The sequence below is a fragment of the Temnothorax americanus genome, unplaced genomic scaffold (genome assembly GCF_048541705.1).
Source record: "Temnothorax americanus isolate GAGA-0224 unplaced genomic scaffold, ASM4854170v1 Scaffold13, whole genome shotgun sequence".
Lineage (NCBI taxonomy): Eukaryota > Metazoa > Arthropoda > Insecta > Hymenoptera > Formicidae > Temnothorax > Temnothorax americanus.
In genome coordinates, this window is record NW_027509264.1 from 1,557,101 (window position 1) to 1,576,205 (window position 19,105).

Consider the following 19,105-nt stretch of genomic DNA (forward strand, 5'->3'; position numbering starts at 1 on the left):
CATTTGTATAACATCTCTTTTTTATTCTGTTGAAAAGTTACCACCGGTATACAATGTTATTTCATGTTACGATCCTTTAAATTAGATTTGTAATTAATTTGCCTATGCGGGCGTAAGTTTGAAGAACTCGCGAAAGACTAAGTTGGCAAGCCGACTCGTATTCGCTCTCCGCGCAGACCAATCAGCGGCGACTAAATTTTGAGAATCGTTCGGCTTGTTAGAGTCAAGTTAGTCTCGAGGCTACTCCAACAAGTCTCGACTTTTATTTCGAACTTTTATTTCACGAGAAACCGCGTTTTCTCACGCGCAACACGCGCATCGCCGCGCGGCGTTATCACGTGCCTTGCTTTTCCAAGATAAAGCGGAGGGATATCTCTGGAATCCTTCGGCAAACAGACGAAGGCGTATACGAAAAGTTTGTTGAAAAAAAGGAAAAATTTCGGATAACGTAACGCGACTTTCAAGTCAAGTCTTAAAAAAAAAACCTGGGGACGATAAGATGCGCCGAGTACAAAAAGAAGTTAAAAAAATTATCGACACTCCTCCCTTCGGCTGATCTTCTCATTGGTTACCACTGATTACGACGTATACCCTCGTCAAAGATGTCACCCGCCGTCGTCCTTTGCTAAGCCTTCTTTCGACGGCTTGGCGCAAACATCGCCGACATTATCGGGGGGGACACATCCCACCGGCCCACAACAGGGTACTTGTGCTCGCAAAGGCGCGTTTTTCTCCCTAACAAATATTTATCCGTATTTACGTTGATATATGTATATTTGTTTGTTAATCACGTGATACTATTAAAAGCATTGGAGTTTCATATTTGTATCCTCGCGAAGATAAATCGATGCTTTAGAGAGATACGAGAGAACGAGGACAGCTACGGAAATAGTCTCTTTCATTTCGTGACGCGACTACCTGACCAGATGTGTGTGCGGGTATGTGAGTGAGCGAATGTATATGAGAAAGAGAGAGAAGGAGGGAGAGAGAAAAAGAAAAACAAATTCTCGGGCCAATATTCCTTAATTAAGATAATGGTGATCGCGAATCTTTTGACGGAGATGAAAGGGAAAATGTACGGAGTATTATTAAAACTATCATCTATAGATTCTTTGACCAATCTTGTACAATGGATAATTTTCCTAACAAAGATACAAAGATCGATAATTCTCAAGCTGTATACTACGTTTACGCGAGCGTTACTTCTGTAGTAACTTACGATAATTCCTTCGCGTAAACGGGATTTTGTAGTAACTTACGATAATTTACTCCGCGTAAACGTAGTAATAGACACATTAACACAAACAATTAAGAATAAGAAAAGTTCGAGCAATTCATTTTTTAACAAATAACATAACTTTACTGATCTAAATATTTTGTGTATTTAATATTTTTAAAAATGTGAAAATGCTATTGTGTAATTTCCGTTTCGTGTAGAACGAATCGATTTTAAATTGGCCAAAGGTACTCGTAGACGTAGGAAAAGGGGAAAGCTGTTTCCCACGTCTCTGTATGACTGCTCGCTCTCATTCCTTCTCTCTACTAAATCAGACTTAACGATCCCTGCCTGCGAACTCACTTGGTATATTGTAGAAGTTACCGGATGGGGTGCGTACGAGACAGGATGGCTCGAGATCGGGATCGCGTTCGTGATCGCTCGCTGCGTGACTTCCTGGCGGTCTTCCGTTGAGCCGGCTCATTGCGGGGTTACGGGGTGGCACATCAGGCGGGCCCCGTGGTGCCGAACTGTCCAACAAACACCCTGCAACAACAAAAGAAAAGGCACGCTCATTCTGGAGATACTGGACACCCTTTAACATCTTTCTTAATTGCGCGGGATCGGGGAACAGAGTTATAAATTTCGAAGTCCAGAGATAAAAATGTCAAAAAAAAAAGAATCTTTAAGAAACCCTTTGCCCGTGAAATTTCCCTTTTGAAAAGGCAGACTTTTTCTGCCTTTGTATTTCGTCCTTGGTCGCTGATGTAATAAAAATAAAAATCAACCCTTGCAAATTGCTACGAGAAGGAAGATTGCAGGAGGCGAAAAGAATTATCTTCAATAAATGGCTACTGAAAATACGAGACATTCTTAAAAAATTACCTGTCTCGGAATAAAGTTAGTTCTGACGGTTGGTAAGAAAAACGGCGGGTCGACACGACGCGAGGATTCGCCTAGAATCTAGGGCGGCTGGCGGTCTCGAGGCTAATAATGCTCGCACCGAGTAATCCAGGGCAGATGGCCCCGGCCTCGGTTTTCATCTGGCGAAGGGTTGAGTCAATCTCACAGATTAGGCACAGTTCACACGCGACGCCCCAACACCGCGACTGTCGCCGGGGGTGGATGGCAAGATGGAACACCGCTAACCCTATCCGCGAGCGATCTAGGATTTCTCAAGCCAAGATTTTTTTAAAGCCAAAGCCCCAGCAAAAGCTCGCTTTCGAGCATTGACACAAACGCGAGGCAGCGGTGCGGATTTGCGGAGTGTCGCGGATTAAAAAGTTGGGAGATATTAAAAATGGACAGCCACGATTCCTGATGCGATTCCTTGATTCGCGATGTGAGAGACCGTCTCATTATTTATTTCGATATTTCCTACGAAAGCGTTAGCAGATTATAGCTAGACGCGTACTGTAATATTCAGCGGGCTTTATGCACACCGGAGGTAAACGCAAGCAGTTGCGAAGTTAAATTTCGGTCGGATAGTTTTAAGCAGCGCCGTACGTACTCGCGTTTGCGTTAGAGAAATTTACTTGCGGTTTACTTTGTTCCAATATGCGATATTTCTCTAAAATATCACTTTATTTTATCGTTAGGTATTCTTCGTTAATATATTTCGAGAACAAATTTAAATCTCCAGTTTTAATTTCTGACGTGTGACCGTGTACCAGTCCGATCGTTGTCATTCGAAAATAGTCGAATTCGGGCATTACGTCAGCGAAGAGTCCGAAGGGATCCGGTATGGGAATATCGGCAAGAAATTCGAGCCGCTTTTTCTGCATCGAGTGCCAGCCAATGAGGCGGATTCGTTCGTACTCTTTTTCTGATAGTCGTAACGAACGTCGCCTGATATCCTATTGAACGATAAAGGGCGCAACAGGAGGCGGCGTGAGCGGAAGAAGACAGGGGGAGTAGCGAGGGGGACCGGGCGAGCGAAAGATGAAGGAAGAGGGTGCGAGAGGAGAGCGACGAAAAAAAAAAAAAGGAAAAAGTTTTATCCCGTGCGACGACAAAGGACTTTCTCAATCTCGTCTAATCGCGTGCTCGTCTCCCCTTCATCCTTCCTTCCACCCGTTCGCCGTAGCTACCAACTTCGATTCGTGCTTCGCTTGCGCGACCCTTTCCCCTGCCCTCCTTCCGGCCCCCACGACTTGGTTCAACCAAGAGCACTCGACCCTTTTACGACCGAACTTTCCCAGTTTCGACATTTCGCTCTTGGTCTCCCCCCTCTCCCTTTTCTCGGTGAGGCACCATTTGGCATTACTACAAATGTGCATCGGTCCATCGACGAAGGTATAGAGACGCGTAAACTAGCGTAACGTTTCAAGGGCAACGGTGCCCCTTTTCCAAAAGTCAGAACCCATCTCGGAAAAACACTCCTTTTACATATATAGGTACTCAATTAACTGTGCTTACAATGGAACCAATTAATATATATCGGCGTAATTAATAATAATCATATATTAATAATATATATCCCGAATGGGTGAAACTCTTTTATTGTATATCTTCCTTCCCAACCCCGGATCCGTGTTCGGCGCGATCAAATATGAATCCTTATATTAATATTTCCCAACTCGAGGTGATTAAATTTTAATTAATGCAACAGTACTGCCCAAGCTGTAGAACCAGCATGTGCGATATTAAATTTACGTATATGTAGATCTACATTTAAAAAATATTCTCAATCAAAATGATTATCTTGGTGCTGCTGCGAAATGAGCGTCGCGAGTCGTCATAATTTTTGCTAATAGAAATTTCAGCGAAGCGGACACTATATAGTCGACAGTGCGCCTTGTCAACCGTTTCTATTATACCTGAAACTTGTTAACCCCAGAATCCGTTCGTTACGTACGAAACGTCTGCGCAACTCAAGAGCTCGAGCGCTCGACAGGAGCCGCGCCAGTCTATTCATCCTTGCCGGAGCCATCGAGGCAGAAGAGTCTGTGGCACGTCGTTATTCTTGCTAATAGATCGGCGGGAGTGGGTATTGTCCTGACACAGTTACTTGAAGGATCTCACCCCGTCGTCGTCTTCGTCGTCGCTCCTTTTCTCACCGTTTTAACAGTTTGAGCGTACGCGAGAAGGAACGAGAATCTCCTCCTCGTCGTCGTCGTCGTCGTCGTCGTCGTTGTCGTTGTCGTTGTCGTCATTCGAGGAGAATAAATAAAAACAGACCGAGGAGGACCAGGAGAGAAAGTTCGAGCATCGACAAAAGGGCACGGGATCTTGCACGCCGCTATCCAGTATCCAGGATGAGCATCGCGCGACAAAGGATGCGCGCACGCGGGTAGGTAGGAAGAAGCGAAGCATCCGTGAATCGAATTATGCTCGCCTGGTTTGCGCGCGACTGAATCCACATTCGTGAAGAGCCCTAAGGGCGGAGGGCAACGAAAAGAACACGTCGTCACAGAGGACCCCGGGCTGAATGAGTCCCTGACCTCGAGGACCCGATGCCGCACACCCGGCCGACGTAATGGATGCGTGCCCATTGAGAGTGCGTCAAAACGCGTAACATAATATCGGGGCCCTTACGCGCAAGAGCCCATGCCTAATGGAATTTATTAGAGAAGGTACTTCTTTTTTTTTCCGTGATCCTCAGGTACGGAGAATCCCCAACGGATCGAGCGTTCGCCGTGTAGAATCAAGAGGTTCTCCAGATCGTCAGATTGTCTTCGGATCACTGGAGGCGTTCTTTCGATATGGAAAAGCTAACTGGGACGACCGTATATGGAAAGAAAGTTAGATCTTGAGAGCAATTGATCGCTGCTCACCTTGTGCGATGTGCAATCTGATCACGTCAAATGCCTCTTCGTAGTTTTAATTCGAACATCAAAATAATAAATCTTTAAGCGATAAATCTATCTAATTTCGTTATTAATAATATTATTTCTACAGATTTTATGTGTGCGTCAAGTCAATGTTATTCATTTAATATATGGGTATGATGTGTGTATATGTACATATGTATATGTATATAAAATTTGGCAACAAAACACCGTTACTTTAATTAAACGTTACTCATATGCGAGGATTAATAGCAATTTTATAATTATACAAATATAAAATTAAAAAAATTAATATACTAAATTAAATGACTCGCGGTGTATCGTGAATTCAAATTATGAATTTTTGTTTCTGATAAAAAGTATAGCCACCGCTTTTATTTTCGCCGAAAAAGTATGACTCATGTGAAACCACTCTCTGGGATAAAATGCCGTATAAAGCAACATCGTAGCAATATCTACGGAGATTTAGGAGGGGAAAGGCGGGAAAGGTGAACAAACGATTCGGGAGCCTGGTCACGTATCAAAAAGCAGAGTGGACGAATTTTGGGGTGCAGAGCGAAGAAAATGAACAAGGGTTAGTCTCGTGTCCGGATTAGCTTTCGGAGCGAAACGAATTAATACTATATCGCACGTTGGATAAAGCTGCGTATATTTCCACGTGCCAGCGGCAGTCGCGTGAGAAGCTTCGCGTATGGTCGTAGTTTTATAAATCCACCGTAAGAAATTAAAACAAAATTGCCTTACTTCTCCATGGCTCAAGTCTATTTATGTAACTTTTTTATAATTACATTAAATGTATGTGCGTGCACACGTAACTGGGATTTTCAGAAAATGTATCTGTAAGTTGTGAGAATAGCGAGTTTGACTCCTTCGAAATGAAAGTTTACAAAACGACACTTTTGCTTCCTTCATGTCAAATAAATATAGCTCTAGCACTGCTGCTTTTTAAGATTATGAGAAGTTATATAGTATATGAATAATTAAAGGTGTCTATTTTCGTCGCAGATATCGATAAACCAGTCAAACATTTCGGTCGAAGACGCGAAATAGCGTAAGCTCGAAACGAACTGCTGTCCTACTCACCAATTTAACAAACCAAAGTGAGATCGTTTAAACTTATGACGATGTAACTGAATTTCTGCGAAGCTGAAAATAATCGACATCCATGTCCTGTATTCTCGAACGGAAGGGTATCCCGAATCACTTAAATCATATCAAATAATAAGGTGCGCACAGAAAATGAGACAGAGATAGAGATAGAAAGATAGATAGATAGATAAATAGATGGATAAATAGATAGAGAAAGAGAAGAAGAAGAAAGAAAGAGAGAGAGAGAGAGAGAGAGAGAGAGAGAGAGAATCTTATAAAAATATTATCGAACGGATATACGCTATTTTGGTTCGTCGCATAACACAGAACGTTGGATATATCGGGAGATCCACCAGGCTTCTCGGTTCCTGGCGAATCCTAAAGCGGTTGAGCTATCTTGAGTTTACGTACATACACCCCACCGCCGATGCCGCCGTCGCAGCCTCTTCGTGCTACCCCCAGAACTTATGGAAGCCATGCCCAGAATTTGTGGAACAACCACTTTACTCCGAGAATCACTACGTCGCTGTAGTATCGGGTAGCGTTTGCAATTTATAGCAATATCCGGAAGTTTTCGCAAAAATTTTCTGCTGCTCGTTGCATCATGTTCCGCATGCACGCACGCGCGCTCGTATCAATTTACCATAATTTAATTACGATAAAACGCTTAACTACGCGCGCAATTAGTCTCATTAAGGATGTTGGGCAAAATGAAATATCATGTTTCTACGTAACCGAAGATCTTCCCTGAATCCATCCCTGTTCCTGAAGATCACGATCTACCGGCCGTCTTGTCTCGCGGTATGGTCGGACACATCGCACATTATGTCATTATCATTATATCATATCATTACTCGATCGTATTATAGCACTTATTATATATGAAAATATATTTTATTTTTGTTTATTTTGTATTCTTTATATTTATAATTTATAAAAAAGATAAATTTAATTCTTAAAATAAAATATATTTATCTGTTCCAATCATACACGAAGATATCCATATCTTCATTACTTTAATAATCGCGACCACCTGCTGACGGCATGTCAATAATCATTACTAATCCCCGCGTTTTCGTTCCTTAGAAGCGAATCGAGTTCTCTCGTTTCATCAGTGGGTCGGACGTGCGCGCGCGACGTCGTCGCATTACGTCTCGTTAGGAGATTTTCGCCGTCAAGTGACCCGAGAGCGAAGGGAAAGCCTCCTCGAAACCCTCTCTCACTCACTCTCTCTCGTTTCCTTCTGGCATCAGAGGAAAATCTTGAAAAATGAAGGGGCGGGCCGGCCGGTTTCTCCCCGGGAGGGGAAAAGAGCTCGGGTAGGGCGAAACAGTTTTAATTGGAAGTCAGAGGAGACGCGGTGCAGAGGGAGAGACACGATGTAGAGACGACGGGCGGGTTGGAAAGAGCGGAAGGGGGATGAACGGAGGGCCGATAGCGGCGGTTCTTTACCCTCGCGCTCGTTCTACGCCCTATGTGAACTCCCGTCCCTTACCCTCGTGTTACATACATTTTCGCGCGTACGTGGGTACATACACGTCCGGACAGGGCCGGCTGGAGATTCGATGAAACCTGGGGGAGAATATAAAATATATCATTTTTTCAAGTATCTTTTCTAATCAGACACTGTACGTTATACAATCAAATGCAGACAGATATCTTTAATGTCATATATTTTGAGCTTCGTATAATCTTTTTATTATTCATTATAATCAAGTTGCTTCATCACTTCATTGAGCTTATGCTCAATTATTTTCTTACTAATTTATCATGATTGCGTATATTGTCTTTCTTTTATTAATATAATTCATATAAGAGAGATAGAAACTTTTGTTGATTCATTATTGCAGTGAAACTATATCTTTCGCGCCGGCCCTGCTTTCGGACGAGCTTGCACGCCCGTGTAACTTCGAATGCACTAACATCTGTACCACGAAGTCGAGCATCGCATCTCTCGGCGGCCTTAAACCGCGCGGAATGGCGTGGCGGCGTCGGCGTCGGCGTCAGTGCCGCCGCTCGTTTTTCCTACGGACAAAGTGGAAACTCCACGAGGAGGAGCGATCCGTCGAGGGGAAGAGGTGGGAAAAGAGGGAGAGGAAAAAAAAGGATTTAATTCGTTTCCCATTAGAATTTACGTGGCTCGAAAATAAAAAGGGAGCGGAATAGACCGAGCGAAGTCGGAGAGCAGCGAGAATTCGTGGAACGCTTTCCCGCCGCCCAGCTCGACCATTGGATTTTTCACGGCACGCCGGTGTCCTGGAAAATCGAAATTAGCTTTTCCACGGCGGCCAAGTCCGCGAGAGTTAACAAGGACGGAAGTCGAAATAAATGGTAGCTAATAAAAAAAGAAAAAGAGAAAAAGAGAGAGAATGCGCTCGCGCGCGCGCGCGCGTGGCACTTGTCCCGCGTTCTCTCTTTGAAATCTCGTCGGCGCGTTTCAGAAGAAATTTGCGATGAAAACTCGCCTACGGACCGAGACGCGAATTCACAAAAAGTGTACGTGAACTAATAACGTTCCTGCACTTGCGCCGCGTGTTTACGGCACTAAATTAGGAAAACTGAAATCGGGAAAGCTCGTTAGTAACGCAGCACGGCAAAACTGTGCAACCGATAGAATTATATCTGTTTTAATCCTGATGTATGTGAATTCAAAGAGTTAATACGTTTTCTCATCGGACCGTGATAACTACGTCCGGTATCCGCCAAAGTTTGAAACGTATAATATAATTCACCCTAAATATACCGTCGTATTTAAGCCGAAGCTTTAGATGATACATGGTCCGGAAAATTTCTGTGTGTCAGCCTAGAGAGCTATTACGCACGTACGTGTAACGTGCAAGAGGGCGGTTGCATTAAGTACGATATATCTAAGAGGATCTCCTTCCGCGAAAGTACGCTGAAAACTTTTCACGTTCGGCGAAAATAAGGGGCTCCGGGCTCCGGGCTCCAGGCTCCGGGTTTCGGGCTCAGGGTGAGAAAATGGGGCGGCTTAATTCGTTTCCCATTAGAATTTATGTGGCGTGCACGCGCCGCCGGTAGTGGAAGAGCCGCGAGTGGGCTAGTCTTCTAGTTTCTCTTCCTTCTTCTCCGTCTCTCTTTCGCTGTCTTTACGACCAGGAAGTCCGGCGTGTCTAGTGTGTTCGAGTGGACCTCCGCGAAACACCTCGATACGACACCCTCGGCGATCCTTTCCTTCGAAAGGCGAGACTAAGCCGAGCGTGGAAAGACGAGGCATTTTCCAGACGGGAAACGGCGGTTCGAAAATCAAAGCGTCTGATCGTGTGAATTCGAGCGAATGCCCCTTACCCTTATCTTTTGCTCTCTCTATCTTTTGCTTTCATGTGAAAGCTCGCAGGATATCCCTGACATCATGCATAAAAATTGTTATTAGTCAAATAGCGCAAATCTTATATTTCCGGTTTTCTCTTTCAAGTCAAACTGAATAATATTCGAGTGATTATTTTTTTTGCATTAGAAATAAGTTTTACAGCATGAATCTCGCATACAACATAGTTTTTATAATATTCTATAGTTTTATAATATTAGTAGTCTACAACCTAATAAAGACTTTTGATCAAATTAGTTTTTAATTCCTTTAATCGTTAATATCATTGCACTGTAAAATGTTACATGATAAGAAGTAACATTTTGACCACACGTTAGGACGTGAATATCAACTTGACCCTGTTTAAACTGTCTTTCAAGGTATACTCAATAATTTAATCTTAATAATATCGCTCTCAATCTTAATAATATCTCATTAATTTTGTACCGTATTATAAGATAATATAAGAGTGCACGAAATAACTTATATTAATTTTTAATGATAATAACATCTTTTACTTTTTAATTCATAGCAATTGCTCACGCGAAAGTTCTGTGTCGTGGAAGGATACCTATCGATTGAGAGCACCGATCGCGCATAAAGTGTGTTCGCGAGCAAAGTGCAGGATGTCATCAGGAATTGCGGCCGATATAATTGGTACCCTGTTTTCGGCGGGCTGCATCGGCGAACCGAAAACACATGGAAAACGCTGTGTGTGTTCACGCGAGCGATCGCCGAGCGGAACGTACATACAACGAACGACCGGTTTTACGTCCCCTAACACGCCAATTAAGAAGACGCACGTGAGTTGAAACTCGAAATTTTTTTCGCATGCCCGCTTCCAGTCCAAAACGCATCTCTCGTTATAAACATTTCGATCAAAGTTACGAGCGCGTTGAACAATCGACTAAAATAATTTGGAACGTGCTGTTTCTCCGTGTAATATCTCTGCGGTTAAAAATCGGGCGCTATTAGTAATTACTTAAAGCGATCGGAGCCTCGTTCGTTCACGTGTCTACGTTCATTGTTGCGCGTTAATCACGCTCGAGAATGATAAGTATCTTCGGGCCGAATCGCAACGGTCTGCAATTCCGAAGTTCCGAACATCGGACGGCAATGGGGTCGCTTGTAAAATTGCTGCAATTTGGTACCGAAGAAACGCATCGGACCGAAACACCGCTAACACTCCGAGTAACCCTGTAAGCCGTTCTCATCGGCAAACTTTTGCGGTCGAGAGTCGGCCGAGCCGAGAGCCTGTAACTCGCCCACGTGTTCGCGTCGTCAGCCATTATCGCCGATCGATGATCGTGCCCTGACGATCTCTCCCCCCGCGCGCGCGCGCGCGTGGGCGAGTTCTCTGTTCTCTCCAACGTGGATGTCATAATATCTGCGCGCCGACCATCGTGTGAAACGCCGCGTTTCGCGCCGCGATTTGATAGCAAGTCTCGTATACGATCGCGCTTTACGCGCGCCAGTTACACGCCGGTTACACGGACACGTCGCGAGTAAATTGTCCCGCAAGACCCCGCCGAAGGATCCCGCCGATCTAGGACGCGTGGGTGGCTACGGGGTTCGCAATCGTCGGCGAATCGGTGCCTCTCGATCGCCGAGCGAGTCGCATTATTGTTTCACCGAGTGAGCGGTCGGCTCGGGACGTCGGCTAAGTATCATCGATACCGGCTCGTCCCTCGTCCCAAGAGAATTGCTACATTAACCGATAATGCGAGAGCTGTATCGCGGGTATACCGATATTCCCCTGAATTCTCCTGCGCTTTTATTTGCACAGATAAGTATAATAAGAGTAAGTAATATAGGTTTAGGTCTTTATGTCAAATTTATTTCAGATCATCTAAGCTGGTCTGTATCAATAAAGTAGAAGGTAACGTCAACCTATATATACCTGTGCAATTTGAACAAACGTGAGTGCATGCAAAACGATATGTCAAAGATAACATGTAATACCGACGATATATTTATGTACCTCGTTATTAGGATGTCGTAAAGGTTTATTGCGAAAGCAATGATCTTTTTCGCTCGTTAAGTGACTTTGCAATAATATCAGGCATCGACTAACTGCGAGCGGACGACGTTCGCGAAATTAATTAGTACGAACAGTCGTGGCGCCGCGCCGTAAACGTATCTCGGCAGCACCTTCAGGCATTTCGCGCTATCGTTTAATCAGCGAACTGAATAGTAAGTGTACGATTCTTGATAGTTACGCCGGGTTTTGCGTAATCGGGCGACACACACGGAGATCGACTCCCGCAGGAAAGTCGTTCCGCGGCCGAATGCAGTGCGCGCACGCACATATATCGCGGCAGTTATTTATTAACCGGTCATTTAATGGAGCTCCCCCATATAATGTTTTACGTTTTACCGCAATAGCGGCGGCCGTAAAGTGTTGCTAACGATTACCCATGTATCTCGCGCAGATCGACGAGCGTATCCCGTGTTACGTTTCCCCCGGCTCTTTATACGACACGGGCGACACGGGCAATTGGAGATCTACGATCTATACACGGGTTAGCAGGTCTTACCTGAGAAACGTGGAGAAAGAGAGAAATATAGAGGCAGGAAGAGAGAGGAAAGGAGAAAGAGAAAGAGCGAGAATTAATCAGCAACGAACATACGGGTGTTAACCGATCGCGCTCCTCCATCGGCATTTCGACGTCGGTATTCGTTAATCGGCGCAATTAACAGTCGATGGAAATCTTACGGCGATCGTTCTCATTCGATCGGTCTTGACCGGCATGAGAGCCTATCGGGCCCTTACGATCTACGTCCTACGATCCCATACGATCTACGGCTATCTCGCGCGGTTCTCTCTCTCTTCGCGGTGATATAGGATCCCGGAGAACGCGGTCCGACTATTAATTACAGGCTGCGGAGGAGGCAAAGTCGTTAGTACACCTACGTAAAGAAAGGAGTGATTTAGGACGCGCCGATTCCTCTCTCCTCCACTTCCTCCTCTTTTCCTCCTGAAACCCCCTCCTCCTCCTCTTAGAAACTTTCGAATCCGGATTTCTCGCGCGGCAAACGTACCTAATGAATAGGGCCACACTCATAGGAGGCGCCGATAGGTCGATAGATTTCGCCGAAATAGCCCGGGATATCTGCCAATGACGTCCGCAACGATATCTGTTATGTCCACAATGCACCGGATTTCTACTTCTAAGTCAAATTGCATTACGGAGTTGAAGACTCCCTCTTTGAAATTGAGTAAAGAAGGAAATTCTACGTTCTTTTTTTTTTCTGGCACTCCTAGACAAGCATAAGAAAGTGCAAACACAAAAATTGCAAGCGCCGCGCTTATTATCAGATTTGCAGCAAATTTTAAAATGAAAAAAATAAATATGCGCGCAACTGTATCAACTGCTCGTCACATAAATCTGTTTAGCAACCCTAAAAGTTAACCCGTTTTCTCGAAGGAGCAGAAGGTATCGTAAAATGTTTATCGGCTGCCATCCCGGAATTTCATGTAGGAAAGGCTCGAGAGATCGGCGCGATAACTGTATGCGCATCGTACGGCGAAATTTATTGCCGGCGGTACGCACGACGTTTGTACTACCCCCTTATGATTTTCCCGATCCCACGTCGCCATTCCTCTACCGTAATCGCGCGAAAGGAAATTATTTCTTTACAGAAATACGCCGGCACACGGGTTTTTCGGGTCGGTTAAGGCACGGGGCCGAAATAAATCCACAAAGCCGAAGTTAAAATCGATGCCGTGCGGCCGTTTGGCGAGGATAGAGCGAGAAGAGGCAGAGAGGTTGCCCGTCGGAGGAAGAGGAAGGAGGGAGGAAGGAAGGAAGCGGCGAGGGAGGTAAGGGATAGGAGCAGGGGAGGGAATAGGAAGGGTATAGGAGATTCGAGACGGGTGGCGGGCGACGTGGGCGAGGAGGAGATCCTGCGTTTGGCAGCTCGTGGATATTGGAAGGAGGCCCGCCGCGAGACGAGAGGAGGTCGTAGAAGACGATCCTAGGGGTCGTTCGTCCTCCTCCCCCCCTCCTCCCGAAAGCAGCCTTATTCCGTCCTTATGCCATTGAGATTCCGCCGCTCCCAAACTTTTGCTCGGGCAATCACATTTTCCGAACCGGCTCGCGAGCGAACGGATAACCGATATCCGTTGCAACTGTGCGCTATTAATAAGAGCCATGATTCTGTTAAATCGGTTACGTTTTTCGGTAACACTATATATTCGGAGAGAGCTTTAGCACACTACATTGTTTATGTCTGATAATATTCATTGGCGACTTAACGACTAACTTTGTACTACGTTAAATATATTCATATCTTAATCTGCAATATTAAAGTACGAAGTCCGTTACATAAACGATAACTATGTTAAGCAATTAATTCTAGTCTTGAATATAAATTTATATCCGCGTTTTAAAATAGTCATAATAGAGAGGCCTTTGGAATAAGATTAAAAGGTAAGATTTCCTATCTCGAGAAACGGCGATGGCACCTACGGACCAATGGAATACCAATTTCGCGACCAAAAGTGTCGAGTTCGTCTCGTACCAAGGAAACCACTAAATTAGTTGCCCAGTGGCCGAGGCACTCTAGGAATACCAAAGTTGCAAGTTTGCGATGCAGGATAGCTTCATGGGGTGCAAGATTGCTCAATTTCGAGTGCGGCATCCGCCGCGGCGTATGTATTAAAGTTTGGCCGGGCATGGTACGATGCGTTTTACGGTTCGGTCGAAATGACTTCCTCGACTACTCGAGGAAAATGGCAGCTTCGTCGATACCGTGGAACAAGATGCGGGGTAAGCAAACAAACTCGGTACGACACGTTAAGAGAGAGAGAAACATATAGATACAGATAGTATATTATATTGTATGTACATTATATAATATCGCACAGATATATGATATCTATAACGAATCCTATATGAGGAATTTAATCTTGTAAATAAGCGCTGCCTATTACTCTGATGTATACTTTGTAAAATATAACGCATAACCTGTGGAATGGAATGCTAAATTATATATTTTTTCCCGAAATAGATAGCATGGCTCGTACGAATTCCACGAAGTTTTTCATTTTCATAAATTGAGAAAATAGATATCAGCTCAGCTCGTATAAATTCCATGAAGTTTTCCATTTTCATAAATTGGGATTTTCCAGTGGTTGGCGGCATATTTTGTAAGCGCGAAACGGAACAAGTTCCATTGATGATATAATACTAACGAGTTTTTCTGTAATTACTTCAATAAATCGATCATCAGTTGTTTTTAGTATACTAGTAATGCAACAACATAAATCAATTACTATTATTTTGTTAAAATGTTGAATCTTTAATTACAGTTCAACACGTCGCGCTATATTTTAACATAACTTCATCAATCCCAGGATCACGGCATTGTCCGACACGTCCGATTTTTCGAAGTTCCGTAAAACAGCGTCAACCACGTTGAAAAGTTCAAGTTCGCATGTCGCGCAATGGGATGAAACCGCGAGAAGATTGCTCAATCTCGCAATCCGCGACAGAGCTGCATCAAAGTTTGTGGTCGTCTTATTCTCTCAAAGAGAGAAAGAGAAAGAAAGAAAGAAAGAAAGAGAAAAAGAGAAAAAGAGAAAAAGAGAAAAAGAGAAAGAGAGAGAGAGAGAGAGGAAAAACCGATGTTGTCCATCGATAATGACACAATCCGGCAGCGAAATCGGCCCTATCGATCCGAGAGAACCGGTAATTGCTCTCGTTCCTCTACCGGGATCCTCAAATCTCACGCGTGTGAGGGGCGAAAAGCACGCCTTTATCCCACGCGAACTTCGGTATAGCAATTAGATTGCGTGGTGGACCGATCCGAACCGTCTCAGAGCGACCGTGGTAGACGAGCAACCGATAACCACGCACGTGCCTTTAACGAGGAATCGAAGCCGCCGCTGCCGCGTTGCCGTTGGCGTTGACGAGAGAGCCTCTCGCCGTGGCGTCGCTTCTTGGATCGTTTCTTCCCTTCGCCTCGGCCTCCGTGGAGGGGAACCCCCGTGTGCACCACCTTACACCACCGCGCGCGCTTGTTATTACGAGACGTTAATCTCGACGGAGCAGCCTGCCGCGTAATTCAAGAAGGCCAGCCCCGTCATATAGGTATTTTAGCGCTCGAGGCGGTAATAGGCGCGCGCTCGCTTCGGGAAGGTTATTACAAAGGCGCTCCCTTTCTATCTCTCTCTCTCTACCTCTCCCTCTTTTGCTCTCGTATACGTCGGTAATTCTGGACATCGTGTTCAACGACTTAATACACGTCGGGAGATCAGCGCGATTATAATATAATATTACGGCTAGACGCGTGAAGAATCCCGCCGTTAACGGAGAGTTTATTACACGTGCGTCCCGCGCGCGCACAAAAAGCGCAATGCCCGCGTTTTTCACGGGGAATCGTTAATTATTAATTTATTCGTTTGGGTATACACTCTATCTGCATATCCGTTAAAAGCGCGGCTGGATTTGTATTGAAAGCACGCTTTCGAGGACTGACGTTTTCTGCGATTTCAAAGCGAAAATTTATGGCTATAACACTCTCTAAATTTTCAAATCGCTTAAAAATTTTCAAAATTGCTCTGGCACAGAGTAGACTAATAAAAAAAGGTATGTGCAGATATTGAAAGAAAACATTAAAATAAAATCAACTATAAAAAGCCATGATAGTTTATATTACTCCGTGGCATCTCTGTTATCCAAATCAATTCAGCTTTAGAATCAAAATACAATTAGACAACTAGAATATATCACTTTTTCCAAATTATTTCGAATAATCAGCATCTGCCAGTTACATCGCAATGTGCACCCGCTCTTCGTCCGGATTCCTTCAAAATCGCGCGCGCGTTAATCCACCGCCCTTCCTCTCTCGAACGATCGCGAACTCATCGACTTGTTTTATTTCCGTCGACGTTACGAAAGTTCGCGACGGTGGTGTACAACCGCGGAATCCGCGCGGCGCGCCGGAAACCGGAAGCGACGCGAGCCCGTGGGGATTGTCGGCGCCCCTGCCCCTGTCGGCCGCGTTCCGAGGGATATCGTTACGGTGCATTCAGAGGAACGCAGCGCGGACTGGTATATACCCGGGAAGAGACCCCGGCAGCCGACTCGAAACTTGAAAATAGTTAAAGTGAATAACTTTAATGCGTCGCGCGCAGGGCGAATCGGTCACGTTCGTATAGGGCGCAGGGCAACGGCGGGTATGGCGACCGCGATTTAACGTGCAAATCGCGTGGCACGGAGGGCGGCCCGAAATTAATTAATTCCCCCTGTGACAACGTTACGTTCGTTCTCGAAAATTGTCGCAGTTTTTTTTATCTATTCCCGATAAAAATGCTTTCACGAATTTGCGCTTTTAATGTAATCGCGACACACTTTCGCGGAATTAGAACGATTCGGAATAGAAACGACGACAAAAACACAAAGTCAAGAAAGATTACGTTTTTTTTTATCACGAATATCTTGCCTGCTTGAGGATCTGTCAAGATAATTTATTTGCCTCTCAATAAAATGTGCGACAATCGTATTTTGTTTTGATTTTCAAATTATCTATGAAACTTCGTTTTCTCTAATATAAAAAAAACATAATTTTTTCAAAATTATGCTTTGTTACTTATTGCAGTTATAATAACAGAATCGCTTCACATTTTCTTGACCAGGAGATATCGGAGATAAATTTTATCGACTTTCTGAAACTACTCGATAAGCAAATTAGAAGTAACACGGGAGAGGAGTCCACGACTTCATGTTTCAGCTTGCACCTGGCGGGATCGATCAGTTTCGAGATTGGACGAAATGCAGCGCACGAAGGACGTCCGATCCAAGATTTTTGTCACGGCGTGACGCCTCGTTCCATCCTTCGTCCACCGTGGCGTTAACTAAACCCGTTTCATATAATTATTGGCGATCGCGCGGCAGCTGTTCGCGGCGAGTACCCAGCAGCTTCGACGATAACGATGATCGCGGTTACGACTACTGTTACTACGATGTGGCGTTCGGCCACCACACGACGTCTTATTATGCAAATTTAATGACGTAGCCGATGCGATGTTCGTACTCTCTCACGGACGCGCCGCGCCGTGCCGCGCCACATCGGTGGGCGGCGAGTTCGTGCCACGGTGCCTTAAGGTTTCCACCGGGGAACACCTGATAAACCGCGCGACATTTGGAAATGTCAGGGTGATAAATACGGCTCCTGCGTGGTGGTAATGCAACCCGCTCCCTCTCGCTAACCCCTCGTCACGTATGTCTCTCCGCCGCGCGCGCGTTGTCGTTCTTCCCGCAGCTTTTCCCTGAGCTTCCACCCTCTTCTCGCGCTCCCCCCATGCTCTCTCACGGTGAAAGTGTTGCGCCCGCGGGCGATCGATTCGCGCCGGGGATAGAGTTTTTATCGCGGCTCGAACGCTATCGCGAAGTCGGAACGAGTTCGCGGCGGATCTTCGCGAAAAATGGCAGCTTTCCATTCAGCGAAAAATAGAGACACCACAATCACACAGAGCCTGATGGCCGATCCGCCACTTTCAGTCAATCAAACTTTCATTCGAGCAAATGTACGTACATTAAAATGAATAAAATTCAAGTTCTAATTGACCCCGTCACTGACACCGAAACATATCCATTTTTTAAGATGTTTATATTCCGCGCGAGAAATTTTTAAAAGAAAGAAATATTTATCTTACATACATGCTCCTGCATAAGGCATAATTTTTGCGAAAACCAATATAAAAGAGCATTAAGTTGTGCATTAATAAATAATTGTATTGGCTTTCATGTCAGTAACTTAAATTGTCACTTATTATAATTATTATGGTCCATGTCACACGATTCCAGCTACGGAAACATATCATTTGTCATTTCGAACGATTTCTGATTCAAAAGTCTCAAAGGAAAATAATTTTTAAAAAAATTCGCAGTACCGAGTGACGGGACGGCATCAAGAAGCGACGCTATATATAATGCCCCGTTTTTCAGCAACGATAATTATATTCGTTTTTCCGTTCGCTTCGTCGGAAAATCTTAATGGAAATGTCGTGCTTGATGCGTAATAGTGTTTAAACGGAATTTCACTCGACGGCTTGCATCGTGCTTCGGCAAAATGAAACAAGTTCCTGTTCCCGACAGCGTATGGTACCTGGAATTTTCCCACGTCCTAAGACGCAACGTTCTATAATATCAGAAAAGTCTGATGAGTTAGGCGCCAAATATTTTAACGTGCATAAATGACGTTGGGTAAATTTTCTCTCCCTATATCAACGTGGTGCAATCATTTATTTAGGACGCGGAGTTACGCACAATTTCAAAACTAGTGCGTTAATAGTCAAAATAAATAAATAAATAAATATCGGAATTACTATGACCATTCACCTGATTCACTTTCGATCGATCCCCTTTTCGCATCCATCGTGCAACACGAGTACGTCACGATGACAAGTAAATCCGGTTACACGATACCGCGTAAGATATAATACTGTCCACGTTTTCTTCTTTCCATTAAAACGCGGGACTCTCGTCGTCGAATAGTTAAGAGACGCATAATGGAAAATTTCATTTTCATACGCCGTAAAGCAGTTTTACACGCGAAAAAATTTCTCCGAATCACGCCTTGGATACACGTCGACTTGACAAATAGGGCCCGCGTGATAATGCAGTCGCGTGACACCCCTCTGCTCCATCTCTGCGGGGATGTTTTCGTCTTGCTGCT

At 44.6% G+C, this 19,105-nt stretch overlaps 1 protein-coding gene across 12 annotated transcripts in view; it reads right to left on the bottom strand.

Moving 5' to 3' along the window:
- The window catches only part of Ten-m (teneurin transmembrane protein Ten-m), a 514,620-nt gene that overhangs the window by 23,747 nt on the left and 471,768 nt on the right, over window positions 1-19,105 (bottom strand). For all 12 annotated transcript variants that reach the window (XM_077400008.1, XM_077399999.1, XM_077400002.1 and 9 more), the window contains one exon: window positions 1,580-1,762. In XM_077400008.1, coding sequence (XP_077256134.1) covers window positions 1,580-1,762 — 183 coding nt within the window. The remainder of the gene's footprint in view (window positions 1-1,579; window positions 1,763-19,105) is intronic.